Source organism: Oryzias latipes, chromosome 11, assembly GCF_053564925.1.
Source record: "Oryzias latipes strain Hd-rR chromosome 11, Olatipes_Hd-rR_3.1".
NCBI lineage: Eukaryota > Metazoa > Chordata > Actinopteri > Beloniformes > Adrianichthyidae > Oryzias > Oryzias latipes.
In genome coordinates, this window is record NC_136247.1 from 28,589,224 (window position 1) to 28,609,707 (window position 20,484).

Below are 20,484 nucleotides of genomic sequence, written 5' to 3' on the forward strand. Positions count from 1 at the left end.
CCATCAAAGTCTTCATCTTCTGGATCTGGAACAGCTGGACTACATCTCTATCAAACACGCCGGCTTCCCTTTCCTCATCATCAGAGTCCGTCTCTTTGCCGTGCAGCTCCAAAGAACAGTGAAAGCAGACACCTCAGGCCAAGTTTAAGTCCTGCAGTCCCAAAATGTGGCGTAACACGCCGGCGCTGCGTCCCGGTAAGGGGGGGAGGATGATCAGCTTTCACGGTCATCTGCTGTAAGCAGCGCTCAGCCTCGAGTCGAACTTCCAACACAGGCGCGGAAACTCAGCTGCTGCTGCGTCTACTTGTCTTGTCGGAGTTGGTTTTCCAGCTTCCTCACTTCCGAACCATGGATTCATTATTTTAAATTCTCTGGCAGCTGTTCGATAAGTTGGAAAGATCTCCACAGATTCGGACTTCCTGCTACAATAACTCCTCTGATCAACGTTCAAATATGTCAGCAAGTATCTAAATCCTTTTGTGTTAACACAGAGAGTGAACCACAAATGCATTTCTGAAGAAAAAAGATTTTTTTTTTTTTTTTATCAGAATTGTTTGCTTCAAACGGTGAATGCAGACATGCAGCAGCCGGCTGTCAAGGGACCGTCAACAAAGTGCAACCTCTGTGAACTGTGAAACATCATTCTGTAAAAATCAATAATCTCACAAAAAATGCATAAAATTATTATAAAGCATATTCTTGTTACAATACATATTTTGTAGGAAAGTCCATCTTTATTTTATCTTGTTGCATATACTTTTTCAAATTTTAATAGATATGAATCATGACTAAAGTTATCAGTAACTTGACATGACTTTATTGTCATAATAAAACAAAGAATGTGAATAGTTGTTTGTACATTGTTTATTTTTAGGAATTTTTCATATTTACAAATGGATCAGATTTGGTCAAAAATCCTCAATAGCTCTGAAGATGCTAGAATTTATTTTACATAATCTTTATTGTAGTAGGAAAATAAGATCATGATTAGTCAGTACGGGAAGTTTTGTGTCAGTAACTCCAGCATCTTCTTTTTTTTTTTTTTTTTTTTTTTTTTTTTTTTTTTAACTTGTTCTGTCCAACAGCTGAGCAAACAGATTAGAGCTGAAGGCTTTTTGTGTTGGACAGGTTTTACTATCACAAAAAGAGGTTATATAGCTTCAAGAAACTAGAGTGTAGATTTGTATAAACCCCTTTTTGTCGTATTATTTTTTTATTTATTTGTTACATTTAGTGTGTGTGGGGAGGGAGAGGGGAAAAATGTGAGGGGAGGGTGGAAGAGAGTAAAAGGAAGAAAGGTGAAAAGGTGGGGGATACAAGCACTGATTTGACTAAGTTATTAATTTAAGCTGTAACAATTATACCAGATCTGCTGGAAAGACGAATGTTACATCAAAGGGGAAAATCTGACACTAAGATGAGCGAGAAAAAAAAACTGTCCATCAATACACTGTAGGTAAGGAGGAGGGATGAAGCAGACAGGGAGCAGTGTGGAGTGTGCACGTGCACGTGGGGGTGGAGATACATGCATGCTGCCGACGTGAACCGTGTGTTCATAAAGGGAGCCAGATCCTACCCAGCCAGACCAGCCAGACCAGGAGAGGGGAGGAGAGCCCCCCAGGCCAGAAACCCCCCCAGCATCCGGACCCAGGCAGCCCGGGAGGGGAGGAGGAGGGGACCGCCCACCCCACCAGCCAGGCACAGAGAGGGCCCCCCTACAGGGGCCCCCCCAATGCCCAGAGGCACAAGCGAACCCAGTGTCCGGCCCCCAGGCCACAAGACAGGAGCGCTTAGCCGTACCAGGCGGCAGCCATGGGGGCCACCGGGCGCCGGACACCGAGACAAAGGCCAGGGACGAAGCCAGGGCCCCCGGAACCCAAGAGCCGGCCACCACCCGACCGGCGCCCCGTCCCCGCAAGCCAGCCCAGGCCCGCGACCTTAGCAACCCAGGGATCGCCACGCACCCACAGCCACAGCCACCCCCCTAAAACCCTACGCACTACCACCCCCCCCCGCCATAATATCTGACCCCCCCTCCCCAACCCTCTCAGTGCCCTCCCCTCTCTGTGATGGGGAGGGAAAGCCCCAGAGGGTCCCAGCGAGCCAGCCCCCAGGTCGGTCCTACCCATGCACTCACACACACATACTCACAATCATCTGGTTACCCTCCCTACCCCCGCCGCCAAGCAGCAACCCCCCCCCCCCCAGCCGGCCGACCCCCAGCGGCGCATGCCCGACCCCTCCCGCAGCCGACAGGACACCCATAAGCCCGGCCGCCCCGAGAGGACCAGGCGGGTGAAGACCGGCCGCCCCCCCCCGACCCCACCCATGTATGGAGGTGTGGGAGTGCTGTGTGTGTGCTGCAGGTAAAATAAGAGGTCATCAGTGTGGGGGGATCCACCGCTGCCAAGCCGCAAAGCCCCCCACTCCAGCATCTTCAAAGCTATTGAGCATTTATGTTATGATTCATATCTCTATTAAATTTTAAAACTGTAAGCAAGAAAATAGAGGTTGATTTTCTAACAAAATTTAGTATAATAATAATAATAATAATGTAGCATGACTATGCTGACGAGTCTTCATCTCCAGTTCATATAAGTATAGACATGTATTCACTTTTTAAAAGTTCACTGATTTTTACATAATGCTGTTTCACAGAGGTTGCACTTTGTTGACGGTCTCTTGGCAGCCGGCTCGCTGCTCTGTTTGCATTCACAGCTTAAAACGAACAATTCTGATTAAAAGGCAATAAAAACGATCTTTTTTCTTTAAAAATGCTTTTGTAGTTCACTCTCTGTGTTAATACAAAATGAGTGAGATACTTGCTGACACATTTGAAAGTTTATCAGAAGAGTTATTGAAGCAGGAAGTCCGAATCTGTGAAGATCTAATTTAACCGAACTGCAGCTGCTCTATTCCCGTGTTCCTCCACGTAGCCGATAGCTTGCAGTTGAAACTATGCCTCATAATCGTGTCTCTTTGCATTTCCAGGGTTTCCAAACGACGTTGTTCTGCATTATGCACATATCTGCACCTTTGTACTATGGGGGGGGGGGTGTCTTCCTTTACGTCCTCTCCTCTCTCCGTACCGTCATCATGCTGTTCTCTCCTAGATCCTCTTTACCTAAGTAACGCAATAACACATTAGGGCCGCTCTGTACATTTTGGAGAAAATGTAAGACTTTCACCTTATGGTTGTGAAAGTACTGAATATAGAAAATATGATAAAAGGCAAAGAGCTGCTTGAAGCTCAAGAGCCGCCTGTCACCCCCCCCCCCCCCCACTGAAAAATGAAAGTCCCGCCCCTCTGCCTCGCCGATAAAAGATGCAAATTTTGGCCGATCAGATCAACCAGTAAGGTTACTGCCCCAAAAGTGACAAAAACGCCCCCTTAACACTGATTGTAAATCCACATGAGCGCGCAAAAAGGAATTGACCGTGCAAGATCACTGCTCAGTTAGGATTACGCCTGCGCGGTTTTAAGGTTCACTCACTCAGTTCCTAAATACGCCCGCTTAGTTGTCTTTACGCCCTTTCACTTATTGGCAGATTTGTAACTCCATAAAATGACCTCTAGATTCAGCCTATTGTAGTTTTATTTTTGTAATTCTCCCGTTTTGGGTAACATGGTTGTAGCTTTTATTTTGAAGGACTCGCTAAACCGGAAGTCCTCAGGCAAGCGAACGTGAAAGCTGCATGTGCTTCGTATCAGCCAAAACGGTTATAAAAGTGTTAAAATTTTAAAGGAAACGAAAGTTTACAGTTTCCCATAGCACCTGGTTGATGAGGAACAAGGTTTGTAATTTTTTATGTTTTGGCGATTTAGTTCTGTGTTTTCACATAATTTTACATTGTCAGCACATTTCATTTGCCCACTAGGTGGCACTGTAATGTTAAGTTAATGCTGAGTCAGTTTGAAATGAATGCTAATATTAGGATTTATTTTATGTTTATACAGAAGGAAACATAATTTTATTGTTAAATGATTTTGTTGAAAATATTGTTACATTAGTTTATTTGCATCAGAGGTTAAAAATCTTAAGGTAATAAATTAATGGTTTAAAGTGTTGAAAGTAATGAATAAAACAAAAGGGTTGAAATGGTGAATACAACGGTAAGAGATGTAAAATATATTTGTATTTTTTTGTACCTCTTGCGGTGTGTTCACACACACGGCGAAATAAAGGGTTGTGAATCATCAGTTTGAGAGACCATCTTTTTAACTGGGGATGCTACAATAAGGCCTTACATGGAATGGCCCCGTCCTATATTAAGGACTTCATAGTCCCTTACTATCCAATCAGAACACTTCACTCACTAAATGCAGGACTGCTTGTGGTTCCTAGAATTAGTAAAAGTACGGTTGGAGGTAGAGCGTTTAGCCACCAAGCCCCTGTTTTATGGAATAAACTCCCAGCTCAGTTTCTACATTCAAAGTTAGACTGAAAACATTCCTCTGTGGACAGGCTTATTGTCAGACTAATTAGTATTTAGAGATTATTTAACTTAATGTTAATGTGTTAAAATTAAAGATTTTATTAAATCTTTTACATTTATTTTAATGTTTTGTTATGTATGTAGCCTTTTTTTAGTCAACAGGTATTTTAAATTATTTTAATTGATCACTCAACTACAAAAACCGTCAGGACACATTTCCCATAATGCAATGTTTTGTAGTCATCGGCGGCTTGCAGTCAGTGCAGTATTACATTTCCAGCTGCGTTTGCTCAGGTTGGGGCCTTGCTCCGCCCCTTTTTCCTGATTTTTTTGTGATGATTGACAGGTGATGTTGGAGCAAAAACATACGTCACACACCAGGTGATCTACACAGCGTTGTGTGTACCTGGTGATCTCAAACACGCTTATTGTGCATCTTGGCTGCACACATTTGGTGTCACCAACATGAATTTCCATCCGTTTTTGAGCCTCTTTGATCTCAGGTATCTATAAAGATTGTTCTTATCTCCAGTGAACAGCACCGATTCTTTTATGAACCACAGTTTGAATTGAGTATAAAAATATAGGAGCGGCTGACCGGCTGCTCTAACTTGTGACCGGGGTTTAAATGTGCAAAAAGCAGAAGAAAGAAAGTCCAAAAATGGTTTCTGAATTTTGTTTCTGCTTTACTGATTTGTGGTTTACGACGGAGTATTAGGGCCACCAAAAAAAAAAGGCACCAAAAAAAAAAGTAAAATTTACGAGATAAAAACTCGTAAATTTATGAGAAAAAACTCGTAATTTTGCAAGATTTGAAGTCGTAAATTTATGAGAAAGAAACTCGTAAATCTACGATATTAAGTGGAAGTGAGCATGCAGAGCAGCAGGTGAACGCCGCGCAGCCGCAGAGCAGACCGACTAAACTCAGTTGAACAGGTGATCTGAATGAGCTTGAACGTTCCAAATATCTGGAAGCTCATTTGTTTGATTTACAATTTATTAAAGTTTTATTTATTGATGGTTGGTTTGCAGGATCTCTGCTGCCCGATGAAGCCATCCGTGTCCCTGCAGCTTCAATCCACTTCAATCCTTTCTTCCTCCACCAAAAACAAGATCTCTACGTTTGTGTGACGCTTCCGTCTGAGGAGGAGGATCACTTTTTTTGGCATTTGCAACGTTCTAATGCTAATATAATAGACTATTTTCATGCATCTTTGTTGTTTGATGATATAACGGGACGTTTACTTCCGCATTGGTGTTCGGATCTGATGACAGGTTGATGACGTAAGGTGACAGATGAACTTCAGGGTTTGTGAATGAAAAGGAGAATATAAGCTGCAACGATCCTCTGCACCCAAACGTGTCTCTGAGCTCCTTATTTTACAGATGAAACTCCGCTTTACTGACACTGAACCCCGGAAAGACGGCTACACTGACAATAATCTGATTTTGAGTCGCCAAAGGTTCAGAATCTCTTTGTTTTAAACCTATAATAATCCTGGAAATAAAGCTTCACAAAAGGCTCCACATCTTTCATCTTCAAGCGATGCTCCGATAAACAGACAACTTCGGTGTTTTTTCCTTGTTAATCTATGACTTTTTTCTCGTAAATTTTCGAGATTTTATCTCGTAAATTTACGAGATAAAATGTCGTAATTTTACTTTTGGTGGCCCTAATACTCCGTCGTAGTGGTTTAAAGAGTCAACTTAAAAAAAAAACGTTCAACATAGACTCAAAATTGGGAGCACATCCTCTCTGACTTCTCCACCTTAAATGTCAATAAATCCAACTCCAGTCCAGATTTACTGTCAATCATCTTCATCCACACTGAGGGTCTCAGCTGTTTGGGAGGAAGTGCTGCCAAGTGTCCAGCAGTAAGAAGACAAGAGAAGAACCATTGATGGATTTACAGAACTGTAGAATTGGAGTCTTCTTTAGTGTTTAATAGTTAGAATTCAACAGTGTTGGGGCTTCCAGTGCGCAGCCGCAAAGATGGCAGCTTAGAGTCTTCTCTCCTCCGACATTAGGAATTAAATTGCCTTTCAAACTCGACAAACGATATCCAAAGTGATTCCAAGAGATGGAAAAGGGCAAGATGTGGACGCGAGACAAGCAGGCTAAACTTAAGCCAAAGAAAACCACGCAAACTGCCAATTTTCTTGGAAGCAACAGCCCAGAGTGCCCACGTGCTGGTGTTAGCAGCGCATCACCGGCTAATGCTAACGAAGACGAGCCAGATGAAGAAATCAACCTAACAACAATACTGACAGAAATAAAAAGTTTCCGCCAGGACAACAAACAACAATTGAGAGAAATTAAGGAAGAGATTAGCAAGGCAAAGATAAGGCTTGACGAGGCGGAAGAGCGGATTGTGATCGCTGAGGAGAGGCTGCAATCAATGGAAGAAGTCATGGAGGAGCTGGTGAAACTTCAGTCACAGCTAGAAACTCAACAATCTGACCAGGAAGGAAGGGCCAGACGAAACAACATCAGGATCTACTCTGTGGCGGAGGGCTCCGAAAATAAATCCCCATCAATGATACAATTTGTCGAAGAGCTGCTTAAACAAAATCTGTCATTAGCGGAAGACAGAAACCTCCAGATCGAACGAGCACACCGAGCCCTGGGTCCAGCACCACGAGAAGGGGGGCCGCCGAGATCCATTGTAGTAACGTTCCAAAGTTACAGAATAAAAGAGGAGATTCTAAGAACGGCGTGGCAGAAGAAAGGATTCATCTGGAAGGGCGGACAAGTAAATTTTGATAACGACTATGCACCGAGCGTGCTTAACAAAAGAAAAGAATATGCAGAAGCAAAGAAGGTTCTGAAAGAAAAAGGGATCCGATTTCAGACACCCTACCCCGCCAAACTTCGAGTATTCTACCCGGACGGAACTCGTGTATACAACTCTGCTGAAGAAGCGACGAGAGAGATGGCAGAAAAAGGATTACCGGTGACCGTGCTGAAACCAGCAGAGACGCTGTTGGAGCAGATCAGGAGGCTGACCTGGACTGTCAGCGGAGGACGAGGACAGAGACGGCGACAAGGAGGATCATCATACAAGGACAAGCTTGAAAAGTTCAGACGGGGCCCGCCGCAGGAAGACATGAATAAAAACTAAAAAACAGTGACAACAGCAGCCCAGATGAGTACACATATGCTGCAGATTTGGCCATGATGGGTAAATACATGCTGATTTTTGTTTTTATTTTTATTTAATTTTTCTCTCTGGGCAAATGCATCCTTTCTTGAATTCTGTTTACTAAAAGTGAGACAGAAACTCTTTGTTTTACTTCTGAGTAATGATTTTTATTTGAATGTTTATTTTCATTATTGTAAAAAGCCGAAATGAAGGTAACAATTAGTCGGAGGGCTGAACTTTGAGCTGTACACTCACCATCAAAGACTTTGTCAGAGGGCCCTTTCTTAAAAGAGAGATTTTGCTGCATGGTGCATTGATGGCTGCATTACAACAACAGGGTTCTCAGAGGAACCCCACCTTTGGAAGTTCTGAGGAAAATTGGTGTTACTTGAATAAGAGCATTTTTCTAACTAGTTATCTTGTTTATCGTTTGTTGGCTGCAGTTCAGAGCAGCCTGAAAGCTGTCTTTCCCTCATCCACTAAAATCCAGACACATCACAAAAATGATGGTGGATAAAACTATAAGAATAATTTCCTATAATGTAAATGGTATGCTGAATCCTATTAAGAGAAGTAAAATATTTTCAAAGCTAAAAAGGGAACAGGGACAAGTGGTTTTCCTACAGGAAACCCATCTAACAGAGGCTGAACATGAAAAACTGAGGAGAGGGGGCTTTAAACACATTTTTTACACATCCTATAAGTCAGGACACAGAAGAGGATCAGCTATTCTAATATCAAATCAGGTCCAATATGAACACATTTCAGAAACAAAAGATAAAGAGGGTCGATATGTAATGATCATAGGAAGGATTGAAGGGTCTTTGGTAACATTACTTAGTATATATGCTCCCCCAGGAAGTGATTGGCAATTTTATAAAAAAGTATTCAATATTATGTCCACAGAATCTTGCGGGATACTTATAAGTGGAGGAGATATGAACATAAGATTAACAAAGATGGACTCATCTGGTTCTAGTTTATGCCACAAAAAACCTTTAGTTAACAAAATAAACTCAGTCATCAAAGAAATTGGTATAATAGATGTTTGGAGGGAACTGAACTCAACTAGCCGGGACTACACTTATTACTCAGCACCACAATCAACTTACTCCAGAATAGACTATTTCTTTATGTTTGGAAAAGATCGACACCGAATCCAGTCATGCGACATAGGAACAATGGATATATCTGACCACGCACCAGTAAAAATGCTAATAAATATCAATGACAAGCCCAAGTCTACAACATGGAAATTGAACCTAAGTGTACTAAATAATGCAAAAATGAAAGAAGAATTGGGTAAAGAGATAGAAATGTATTTTGAAGATAATGATAATGGGGAAGTTTTCCCAACTACAGTGTGGGATGCATATAAAGCGGTACTAAGAGGAAAAATAATTTCGCTCTCCTCATCGTTACAGAAGCGTAAACAAGACAAGCTTAATCAATTAACATGTCAACTTAAAGATTTACAAAAACAACATAAAATTGGAGCGAAACATGATAACGGAACAAAGATAAAAAAACTACAAAATGAGATAGATGAGATATACTCAGAAGAAGTTAAAAATAATTTGGTTTTTCTAAAACAGGGATATTACGAAGCAGGAAGTAAAGCAATGAAACTATTAGCATACAAATTGAGAAAACAACAAAAAGATAACACAATCACTAAAATAAGACACTCCCGAACAGAGGAAATACAATATAAACCAGAAGATATCCAAAATTGTTTTGAAGAATATTACAAAAATTTGTACGCACAGCCAAAACTAGATAACATAAATGAAATAGGAACTTTTCTTGAATCCCTAGATTTACCTAAGGTCACACAGGAACAAAATAAAACCTTGGTGGCAGAAATAACGGAAAACGAGGTGAAGGCCGCAATATCCAGGCTTAAACCACAGAAGACTCCAGGTCTAGATGGCTTCCCAGCCGAGTGGTACAAATGTTTTAGGGCTCAACTAACTCCTAAACTTTGCAAAATATGTAACTGGGTACTACAAAAGGGAACAATCCCCTCCTCATGGAGGGACGCTATAATTTCAGTGATACCAAAAGAAGGAAAAGATAAATTAGATTGCAAACAATACAGGCCAATATCAGTTTTAAACGTAGACTATAAAATATTAGCCAGAAGAATTGAGAAGATCTTACCTTCACTTATTCACCTTGACCAGACAGGATTTATTCATCAAATGGTAAATGGCGTATACTTATATAGCGCCTTTCTTCCTACAAGGACAAAGCGCTTTACAGTCACAGACCCATTCACCCAGTCACACACACATTCACACACACAGTCACACACTGGTGGTCGCTCCGCTGCCAAACACAGGCGCCCGCCTACCACCAGAGGCAAGGTGGGGTTCAGTGTCTTGCCCAAGGACACTTCGACTCATGGGCGTGCAAGGCGGGAATCGAACCTGCAACCTTACGATCATGGGACGACCGCCCTACCGCTGCACCACGGCCGCCCTAATCAAAGACAGACCCATGATAGTTTGAGAAGGACACTACATATTATTTGGAATATACAACAAAATAAGACACAAGCAATGCTTATGGGGTTGGATGCAGAGAAGGCATTCGATACAGTTAGATGGACCTTCCTGTTTAAAGTTTTAGACAAATATGGCTTACATAAAACTCTTATTCAGGCTCTTCAAGCTGTATATAATAACCCCACAGCAAGAATTAAAATTAATGGTAGTCTTACGAAACACTTCACTCTGGAGCGTTCCTGCAGACAGGGCTGCCCATGCTCACCACTTTTATTTGCTTTATTTATCGAACCCCTCAGTCAATTAATTCGACAAGCCAAAGAGATAACAGTAGTGAAAATAGGAGGACAAGAACACAAATTATCATTATTTGCAGATGATGTATTAATCTATTTAACACAACCCCTGAAGTCTTTACCAATATTAATGTCATCCCTAAAAGAATTTGGACAATTATCAGGCTACAGATTAAATGTCCAAAAAACCCAGATCTTAACTCTCAATTTTAATCCACCAAAACAGCTTTTGAATAAATATGACCTGATATGTACTACGAATACAATGAAGTACCTAGGAATTAACCTCACCCAAGATATTACTAAATTATTTGATGCAAATTATGCCCCTCTAAACTTAAAAATAAAATAAGACATTTCCAGATGGACTCATCTACCATTCCTTAACTTATCTTCAAGGATAGACACAATTAAAATCGTTATCCTGCCTCGCTTAATGTATCTTTTCCAGATGCTACCAATTGAAATAAAAGATCAGAAATTTATGTTATGGAAAGACTGACTTTTGCAATAAAGATGCAAACAGATAAAGGTTTGAGATGGTGGACAAATATATTGGACCTCTTAGACCTGACCTTCTTTAATTCTAACAAAAAAAAAAATACTTCTCTATTACAAGATAACAGATAATGTGGGTTTATTTTATTGATTCATCCTTTTTGGATAAGAGTGTGATTGACAGCAGCTTTGTTTTTGTTTTTTTGTTTTTGTGTTCATATAAAAAAGAGGGGAAGAGTACAAAATGATTCAAAAACACGCATTCTGATTTACTGACTGAAAATACATTTGATGTAAAATGATGTGTAACTTGGAAACAATGTAACAATGATGTAAAAGTTGATATTCCCTGTCAAAAATATAAATAAAAAAATAAAAAAAGAATTCAACAGTGTTAACTGAATTGTGTCAATAAGGACCTTTAAATCAGAAAACAGTAGATATAGAAGACTGAATAAACAGAAATGTATTACTGATTTATTTACTTATTGCTTTTTTATTTACGTATTTTATTTGGATGAGAATTTTATAAGTACATTTTGTACAGAACACAGTCAATAATAGAGTATAGTTAGTAGTATATGTTCCATACAAATTTATTGGCTCTCAGACACTCACAAGTTGCGTGTGTGTGTGCGTGTGCGCGTGTTGAACTTGCGGCCCTCCCTCAGCTAGACCCCGCCTTCAGTGGCCCCCAGGTAAATTGAGTTTGAGACCCCTGATCTAGAGTGACTTTAGGTCACACGTGAGGCTGGATTTTCAACGATGCGTCTAAAAAAAAGAAATAGGATGGCCGTTCTCTGAAAATAAAAACGTATAGAAAAGACTCTGTTAACACTGATCTTGATAGGTTTCCTTTGAGTTTCCTTTACTCTGTTCACCACCAATGTCATCCAGCATCTGGACTCTCCAGGATCCTGTTTGTTGACTACAGCTCCGCCTTCAACACAATAGTTCCATCACTGCTCCATGACAAACTCTCCCAGCTGAATGTGCCTGACTCCGCCTGCAGGTGGATCACAGACTTCCTTGCAGACAGACATATGTGAGGCTAGGGAATCTCGTCTCAGATACATGGATCCCCCCAGGGCTGTGTCCTTTCACCCCTGTTATTCTCCCTGTACACAAACAGCTTCACAGCTGGTCACCAGTCTGTCAAACTCCTGAAGTTTGCTGACGACACCACACTCATCGGCCTCATCTCTGACGGAGATAAGTCGGCCTACAGGAGTTAAATAGCCAGGCTGGTGTCATAGTGCAGCGCTAACAACCTGGAGCTCAATGCTCTGAAGACAGTGGAGATGACAGTGGACTTCAGGAAGGCCCCAGCCCCCCTCCCCCCTGTCATCATCTGTGACTCCCCGGTGACCTCTGTGGAGTCCTTCCGCTTCCTAGGAACCATCATCAGCCAAGCCAGGACCTCAAGTGGGAGCAGAATACCAGGTCCATCACTAAGAAGGCTCAGCAGAGGATGTACTTCCTGAGGTAGCTGAAGAAGTTTCACCTCCCTGAAAAGATGCTGGTAAATTTCTACACTGCCATCATTGAATCCACCCTCACGTCCTCCATCACAGTCTGGTTCGCCACGGCCAGAGACAGGGCCAAGCTGCAGCGCGTCATCCACTCAGTGGAGAAGGTGATCGGCTGCCACCTCCCGTCTCTCCAGGAGCTGCACATCTCCAGGACCCGGGGGCGGGCCGCCAGGATTGTAGCCGACCCCTCTCACCCAGGCCCCTCCCCTCTGGCAAGAGGCTCCGGTCCATCAGGACCAGGTCCTCCCGCCACAAGAACAGCTTCTTCCCAACCGCAGTCAGCCTGCTGAACAGTACCCCAACTCCTCCCGACTGACCTATATATATATATATATATATATATATATATATATATATATATATATATATATATATATATATATCTCCTTCCGAGTTGCCTTGATTTTGGCCTCTAACCGTTGCTTCCATGGTGGGTACTGTTTTCTTCCATGGTTGCTCTTATAGCCAAGCATCTCAAGGATCACTGCTGCTGAAGTGTAAACCAGTTCATTGGTTTCTGTGATGGCTGTGGTAGGAATTGCCCTCAATGCTTAATCCACACGGGCCCTGACATGATACATGCCTACTGGCTAAAGAAGCTTACCGCACTCCACGAGCGCCTTGCAGCACAAATGAACCAGCTGCTAATAGATGGGACTCACCCCGAATGGCTAACAGAAGGGCGAACGATCCTGATCCAGAAGGATCCCTCAAAGGGTGCAGTCCCATCCAACTACCGGCCAATAACCTGTCTCTCCACAACATGGAAGCTCATGTCAGGCATCATTGCAACCAAGATAAATAGGCACATGGATCAATTCATGAGTAACACACAGAAGGGCATTGGTAGAGACTCCAGAGGAGCCAAACACCAACTCCTGGTCGACAGAACAGACTGTAAGTTACGACACACCAACCTGTGCACAGCCTGGATTGATTACAAGAAGGTCTATGACTCAATGCCACACACATGGATCACTGAATACTTGGAGCTGTACAACATCAACAGGACTCTAAGAGCCTTCATAGGAAGCTCAATGAAGCTGTGGAAAACCACACTTAAAGCTAATGGGAAGCCACTTGCACAAGTGTCCATCAAATGTGGGATATACCAAGGTGATGCTCTGTCCCCACTGCTGTTCTGCATAGGTCTGAACCCCCTCAGCCAAATAATCAACAAGACTGGCTATGGATACCGACTCAGAAATGGGGCCAACATCAGTCACCTCCTCTACATGGATGACATCAAGCTATATGCTAAGAGCGAGCGTGACTTTGACTCCATGATCCACACCACCAGGATCTACAGTACTGACATTGGGATGTCAATCGGGCTCAAGAAATGCAGCCGGATGGTGACAAAGAGAGGCAAGGTAGTCCACACAGGGGGGGTCTCACTCCCAGAAGGAACAATAGCAGACATTGAGGACAGTTACAAGTACCTTGGAATTCCGCAGGCGAATGGCAACCTGGAGCAGGCAACAAGGAAAGCTGCAACAGCTAAATACCTCCAACGAGTAAGGCAAGTCCTGAGAAGCCAGCTCAATGGCAAAATTAAGACCAATAAACAGCTACGCACTGCCAGTTATCAGATACCCTGCAGGAATAATAACATGGCCAAAGGAAGAGATACAGACCACGGATCTTAAAACACGAAAGCTCCTCACCATGCATGGAGGGTTCCATCCCAAATCCAGCACCCTGAGACTGTATGCTAGCCGCAAGGAAGGAGGCCGAGGACTAGTGAGCGTAGAAGCCACTATCCAGGATGAAACATCCAAGATGCTTGAGTACATCAAGCTCAAAGCCCCAACTGACAGTGTGCTCAGTGAATGTCTCAGGCAATGGAGAGCAGAGGACACAGTGCTGGAGGACAAATCCTCATGGGAGGACAAACCCCTGCATGGGATGTACCACCGGACCATAACTGAAGTGGCTGATATCAAGAAGTCCTATCAATGGCTAGAAAGGGCTGGCCTACAGGACAGCACCGAGGCGCTCATCCTGGCAACTCAGGAACAAACCCTGAGCACCAGAGCCATAGAGGCTCAGATCTACCACACCAGACAAGACCCAAGGTGTAGGCTGTGCAAAGAGGCGCCTGAAACAATCCAGCACATAACTGCAGGATGTAAGATGCTGGCAGGTAAAGCATACATGGAGCGCCACAATCAAGTGGCTGGAATAATATACAAGAACATGTGTGCAGAATTTGAACTGGAAACCCCAAGGTCAAAATGGGAAACACCTCCGAAGGTGGTAGAGAATGAGAGGGCAAAGATCCTGTGGGACTTCCAGATCCAGACTGATAGAATGGTAATGGCGAACCAACCAGACATTGTAGTGGTGGATAAAGAACAGAGGAAAGCCGTTGTGGTGGATGTGGCAGTGCCAAGCGATGGGAACATCAGGAAGAAGGAACATTAGAAACTGGAGAAATACCAGGGACTCAGAGAAGAACTGGAGAAAGCCTGGAAAGTGAAGGTGACAGTGGTGCCTGTGGTAATTGGAGCACTCGGGGCAGTAACCCCCAAGCTGGAGGAGTGGCTGGAGCAGATACCTGGAAAGACCTCAGACCTCTCAGTCCAGAAAAGCGCAGTGCTAGGAACAGCTAAAATACTGAAGGACCCTCAAGCTCCCAGGCCTCTGGTAGAGGACCTGAGCTTGGAGGCGAAAACCTCCCGCAGAGGGTGAGAGGGGCGTTTTTTTATATATATATGTGTATATATATATATATATATATATATATATATATATATATATATATATATATATATATATATATATTATATTATATTATTTATTGGTTTCATGTTTATTTGAACATTATTGTTTATGTACTGATGATTAAGAACTACACAGTGAGTTTACACAAAGATACTTTTGTATAAACATATGAGGCGTTTTATTACAAAGACAGAAAGCAGCAACCATCGGATGTCATGCTCTGTTGTAAACCGTGCAATGGGGGGGAGCATCATAGCATTTCAAAGGCGCTGCTGGTTCCGTACGAAGCGTGTGCCACGTAAAAAACAGCTTCCTTAATGAGCTCGTATTTATCGGGCGAGAACTGCAGAGCTGATAGCAGGAAGAGACACGCGGGACGGCTTCAATAAACACTCCGGTTGTCCGGAGGGGTCCTCTGCCGTGCCGCGGGGCAGAAAGCGACTTTCTGATGACAGAGTTTGCGCTCAGTGTTTTTAAACACGCGACTGCAATGATGTATGTTTCAGAGGATGTCGGATTGGCCAATTTACATGTCAGTCAAGTCCCGTACGTTTCAGTGAGGATTTTGATTGGCTGGTGGATTTTTTTAATATCTTTTCTGGCCCGCGATCTACCCTCTTGTCCTTGAAGATCGACCGGTCGATCAGGATCGACGTAATGAGCACCCCTGGTCTAGACAATGGATGAATGAGAACCTTCACCCACATATGCAGACAAAGAATCCCAAAGAATGGTTACATTTGGTGATGACCACTTTCTAGAACTGTTACTGTTGGAGCAGATATGGAGAAACAGATTTTCAAAGCATCAATGCAATTAATGCAAGAATAGAGTCAAACATAAAGATGGTTTAGGTGTTTTTAATGTTTCTCACCTTCAGGGTGTTTCTTTAGCTCCTCCACTTCTGTCTGCAGATTGTTAATGTTGACCACCATGTCTGGAAAATTGTATTGTTTGGTTAAATAAACCGTAAAGTTAATTAAATTCAAGTGAGGATAAAAATCAGTAAATTAGAAAATAATAGTCTGTGCTGCTAGTTTGAAGTTTTTAACTAAACTATGATGTTGAGGTGTTAGATTTCATCTTACATGAGGATAGAATGATGGATCCAGCTGACAGGACAGTACACAGCACCAACAGACGCCATTGTTCACATCTGCAGAACCTTTTCTGGACTTTAGGACACGTCTCTGTTTGTGGAGCTATGAGAGAAAAATAAAGAGGGATGTTGTCTTCCAGAGAAGAATCCATTGTTCTTTGTTCAAACACTCCTGATCAAAATCTACAGACCAGTGAAGGAATGACAAATTTGTCGCTTTGAGATTTCTTCCATGCGTGTTCTTAAGTCAGGAGAATGACCAGAAAATGCGAACGGAATAACATTAAGAGTTTTTATTGTCCCTAACAAAGAGCTCTAAACAAAATAAAACAGATCAATCTGGGTGCCCAACGCCAATGCCTGCAAAACTCGATCGAACTACATCGAGCTTCAAAATGCCCCAAAAAAAGAGGAGATACAGAACACATATTTTTAGATGCCAATTTATTAAAAATAAATATTTGAATGAAATTGACTGTTCATTAGCTGATCAAAAGTTTAAGACCACAGCCTTTAAATGACAGAATTTACATTGAAATTTTCATTCCATGTTATTTTCTAATAAGAATCTTCCTGTCAGGATCTCTTGAAGGCAAAAAGCTGAATTTCTTTGAACGTGGCAGGACTGTTGAGCTTCATAAAAACGATCATTTTGAATTCTTCAAAGGATCCTGATGGTTTTTCAGTTCAATTGTTTTTTAAATAAAGCTCCTGCTCAAAATGTTCAGCCTCTTGTTCCCATTGCTTCTTTTTCCATTTTTGAAGCTCTTGGGGTGTCAAACTCCAGGCCTCCTGCTGGTTTTCCAGAAATCCTGCCTTATCTGCTCCTGATGACCTGGATCAGGTGGAGGAGCTTTAATGGTAGGTTGGTTGGAAAACATGTTGGATATCGCCCCTCCAGGCCTGGATTCTGACCCCCCTGACTTAGAACCTTGTTCAAATCTAGCCATGCTAAATGCTAATTCTTGCTGAACTGGTACTGAGGTTTGGATCAGCATGTCTGGATGCAGAAGATTGAGTTCATTCTTACCTTGTTCTGGTGACTGAACCCTTCTGGTGTCCTCCACAGATTCATATGCATCGTTGTAGATTTCCACCTCACAGTCCTCCCAGTCTGATGGGTCTTCTTGCTGCTTTCTGTTGTATCTGACCTTCTTGGAGAAATCTGGTTTGGCATAAATATCTGAGGACATCTTCAGGCTGATGCAGTAGAAGAGGTGCTGCAGCTGCGTTATCACTCAGAGGTGGACTGAAGATGTTCAAGTTGAGCTGAAGACAGGATTTCCTGTTTAACTGTAAACATACTTTGAAGAAGTAGAAGCACTGAAGTGTAAAAACAGTGTTTCCATTAAATGAAAAAGTCCTAAATAAGAATAAATGTATTAAAAATCTCTTGCTGTGTGCACAGAAAATGTTACTTTTTCTTGTTTTCTTATTTTCTAAAATAAAATAAACGTACTTTAGTTCTTCATATTTCACAGGTAGCTGCACTGTGGTGTAGCGGTCAGCACTCTTGCCTCTCAGCACGAACACTGTTGATACGTAGCTCACTTATCAAATCCTTTTTCCCACATTCAGACACACAAACACATGGATTGTAGTCTCTCAGTGTCTGAAACAGTCAGACTCAAGTGCAGCTGTTTATTCTGTTAAAGCTTCTTTATGCTTCATTTACTTTAAGGATGCTAGCATGAACTACAAAGGAGAGCAGAGATTTTAGTTGTTGCAGATGATTTATATCATGTTGGAGTTACTTCAAGTAAACAGTACTATAAGTTCACTAAATGACTAAATCAACCTCTAAAATGGACAAATCTACACAATCAGCACAGAATCAAATACTTGTTTCCTCCACTGTTGGTAAAAAACATTTCAGCAAAACTGCATGTTGAGAGATTGGAAAAATCCACCAAATATAACCTTGAACAAAAATTATATGATTATATTTGTTACTAGAAGTAATTATGATATAGTTAACGACTGCGATCTGTTACTTTAGGGAAGTTGTGTTCATTTTTTTCCATCTATTCAGTTGGACTCTAACAGGAAATGGTTTCTAATGAAATGTGCTGTTAACAGTTTGGTCATTTCTAGATCCATTCCTTCTGTTTCTGAGAAAGACGGCTGTAAATAGCAGCAGCAGCTCAGTTCATCTGCAGCTTTCTGCCAACAAGTTTGCTGCTTCAATTCCATTCTGTGACCTGCTTGTGGTGACACTTGCATGCCTCATAGGTCTTTGCTGGACATATGGAGCATATTTGCGTTGGGGGCCTCACCAACGTGTTTAGAAAAACACACACCAATCTTTCAAGGTAATAAATGCAACAAAAAATCAGAAAAATCAAGAAGAAGCTGTTTAGTTTGACAGCATTCACAGTGACGATAGATTCAATCAATCCACTGAGCAGTCATTAATGTATGAAGCTTTGGTTTCAGTGGTTTGAAGTGACACATGTCTCTATAGCAACATCCTTTGAACTGAATGAGGTCACTTTGCTTTAGATGTCTACAAACCTTTCAAATTTAGCAACCTGCTTGTGGTGACACTTGCATGCCTCATAGGTCTTTGCTGCGCATATGGAGGGAAGATCAGGGGCGGCCGTGGTGCAGCGGTAGGGCGGTCGACCCATGATCGTAAGGTTGCAGGTTCAATTCCCACCTTGCACGCCCATGTGTCTAAGTGTCCTTGGGCAAGACACTGAACACCACCTTGCCTCTGGTATGGAGTCCTATACTGTTCATAATTAAATAAATAAATATTTAATTAAATAAATAAATATGACCTCACGCAAATACACAATCAACCAATAAATCTCTCATAAATATATAAAGAGATCATGAAATTGTGAAAAAGCTGCACACAGATTTTAAATTAGCCATTATATTATTCAATGTATTTCATTTTGCTTTAAAAACCTGTGAAGAATAGTTAGAAACTGCCTCTAACTTTTATTACACTAATGGTTTAAACTTAATTCACTGAGCATGTATTGTCATCACAAAATTATATTACATTTGAATAAAGCACAGCCAAACTATTGTTCTAACAGTTTCTTCTCATCCTCCCTTTTTTCTGTGCATGTGTTTTCTGCTGAGCAGGCCTCAGACTTATCTTCACTTTAGCCTTGGAGCTTCTCTCCAGCAGTAACCTGGGGGCGTGATTTTCACACGAGGTCCATCGGACGATCTTCTGAATATGCAAATGCAGGGTTTTTATACCAAAGCCCATCCCTGAACTCTTTGGTTCAGACTTTGAATGCACCATGTTCATCTGTCTGTCCCCTTCGTGTTTGTGCGAAGTAAAACCTCCACAAAAGATAAGTTTTGTCTCTGAGTCGTTATTCATTATTTCTGTGTGCAAGAAACTGACGGGGTTACGAACTAATACAATCCAGTCCTTTCTACAGAATCCAGTTTCTTCACAAAACCTGTTCATTATTTCAAAACAGCATTTTAAAATATTCATTTTTAATCATGTGGAATATTATTATAATTCTACTTCTTTTTTCAGAACTTTGGATTTCCAAATCAATATTTTCCAAAGTAGCTTTGTTTTTATTTCATGTTGCTGTTTTTCACAATGGCTTATTTATTTCATGAAGAGCTTTTTCAGGAGAATGAGTCTATCTGTCAATCAGTGAATGTGGGTGGGATCTAAACGCTCATTGGCTCATCCATGGAAATCGACTCATATTCCTCGATACCTGCTCTGCGGTGTGCCAGTCAGATAGATGGCATATTTCAGCGATATCCGTGCGGCTTTGCTGACATTTGATACAAACTATCTGTCTGCAGCAAAATATGCAAACATGGACGACTCTGTTTTTGTAGTTTGAGGGTTTGTGTGGACCAAAGGAGCTCCGGTTGTCCACGTGTCGAAGTTCCCCGTGAAACACTCCTGATTCTTACGCCATTCACTCAGCTCTCCTTTGCTCTGCAGCTAACAGTTCTGAGCTCACAGATCCAGTCTGACGTCATCGTGCTTTACACTGTGTCGGCTCACAGGAGGAGGCGAACTGGCGGACCGACAGAGAGTCAGACCAGGCAGCAGTGCAAAGCGGAACAAGCCTGCTCGGGCCTCCTGAACCTTATGATATGTTTTCTATTTTCATTGAGACAATGATTATAAATCAGGTCCTCTGGTTTTTTGTTCCCTCTCGGGTAAAATGTTGAACCTTTCCTGCGATGACGTTTCTGACCGTGGTCGGAAAACGCAGCGGAGATCCGGGGTTTGATGTGGGG

General features: G+C 42.0%; 1 protein-coding gene and 1 long non-coding RNA gene across 2 annotated transcripts in view; one reads left to right on the plus strand and one right to left on the minus strand.

The window, feature by feature from the left end:
- Positions 1–17,435, minus strand: part of LOC144995430 (CD209 antigen-like protein A) — a 39,376-nt gene extending 21,941 nt beyond the window's left edge. The window contains exons 1-3 of the mRNA XM_078955133.1: positions 17,273–17,435; positions 16,232–16,345; positions 16,018–16,080 (exon numbers count right to left, since the gene is read on the minus strand). Coding sequence (XP_078811259.1) covers positions 16,018–16,080; positions 16,232–16,345; positions 17,273–17,435 — 340 coding nt within the window. The remainder of the gene's footprint in view (positions 1–16,017; positions 16,081–16,231; positions 16,346–17,272) is intronic.
- The window catches only part of LOC144995433 (uncharacterized), a 49,654-nt gene extending 32,021 nt beyond the window's left edge, over positions 1–17,633 (plus strand). The window contains exon 2 of the long non-coding RNA XR_013658970.1: positions 17,312–17,633. This is a non-coding gene — a long non-coding RNA (uncharacterized LOC144995433). The remainder of the gene's footprint in view (positions 1–17,311) is intronic.
- The last annotated feature ends 2,851 nt before the right edge of the window (positions 17,634–20,484 follow it).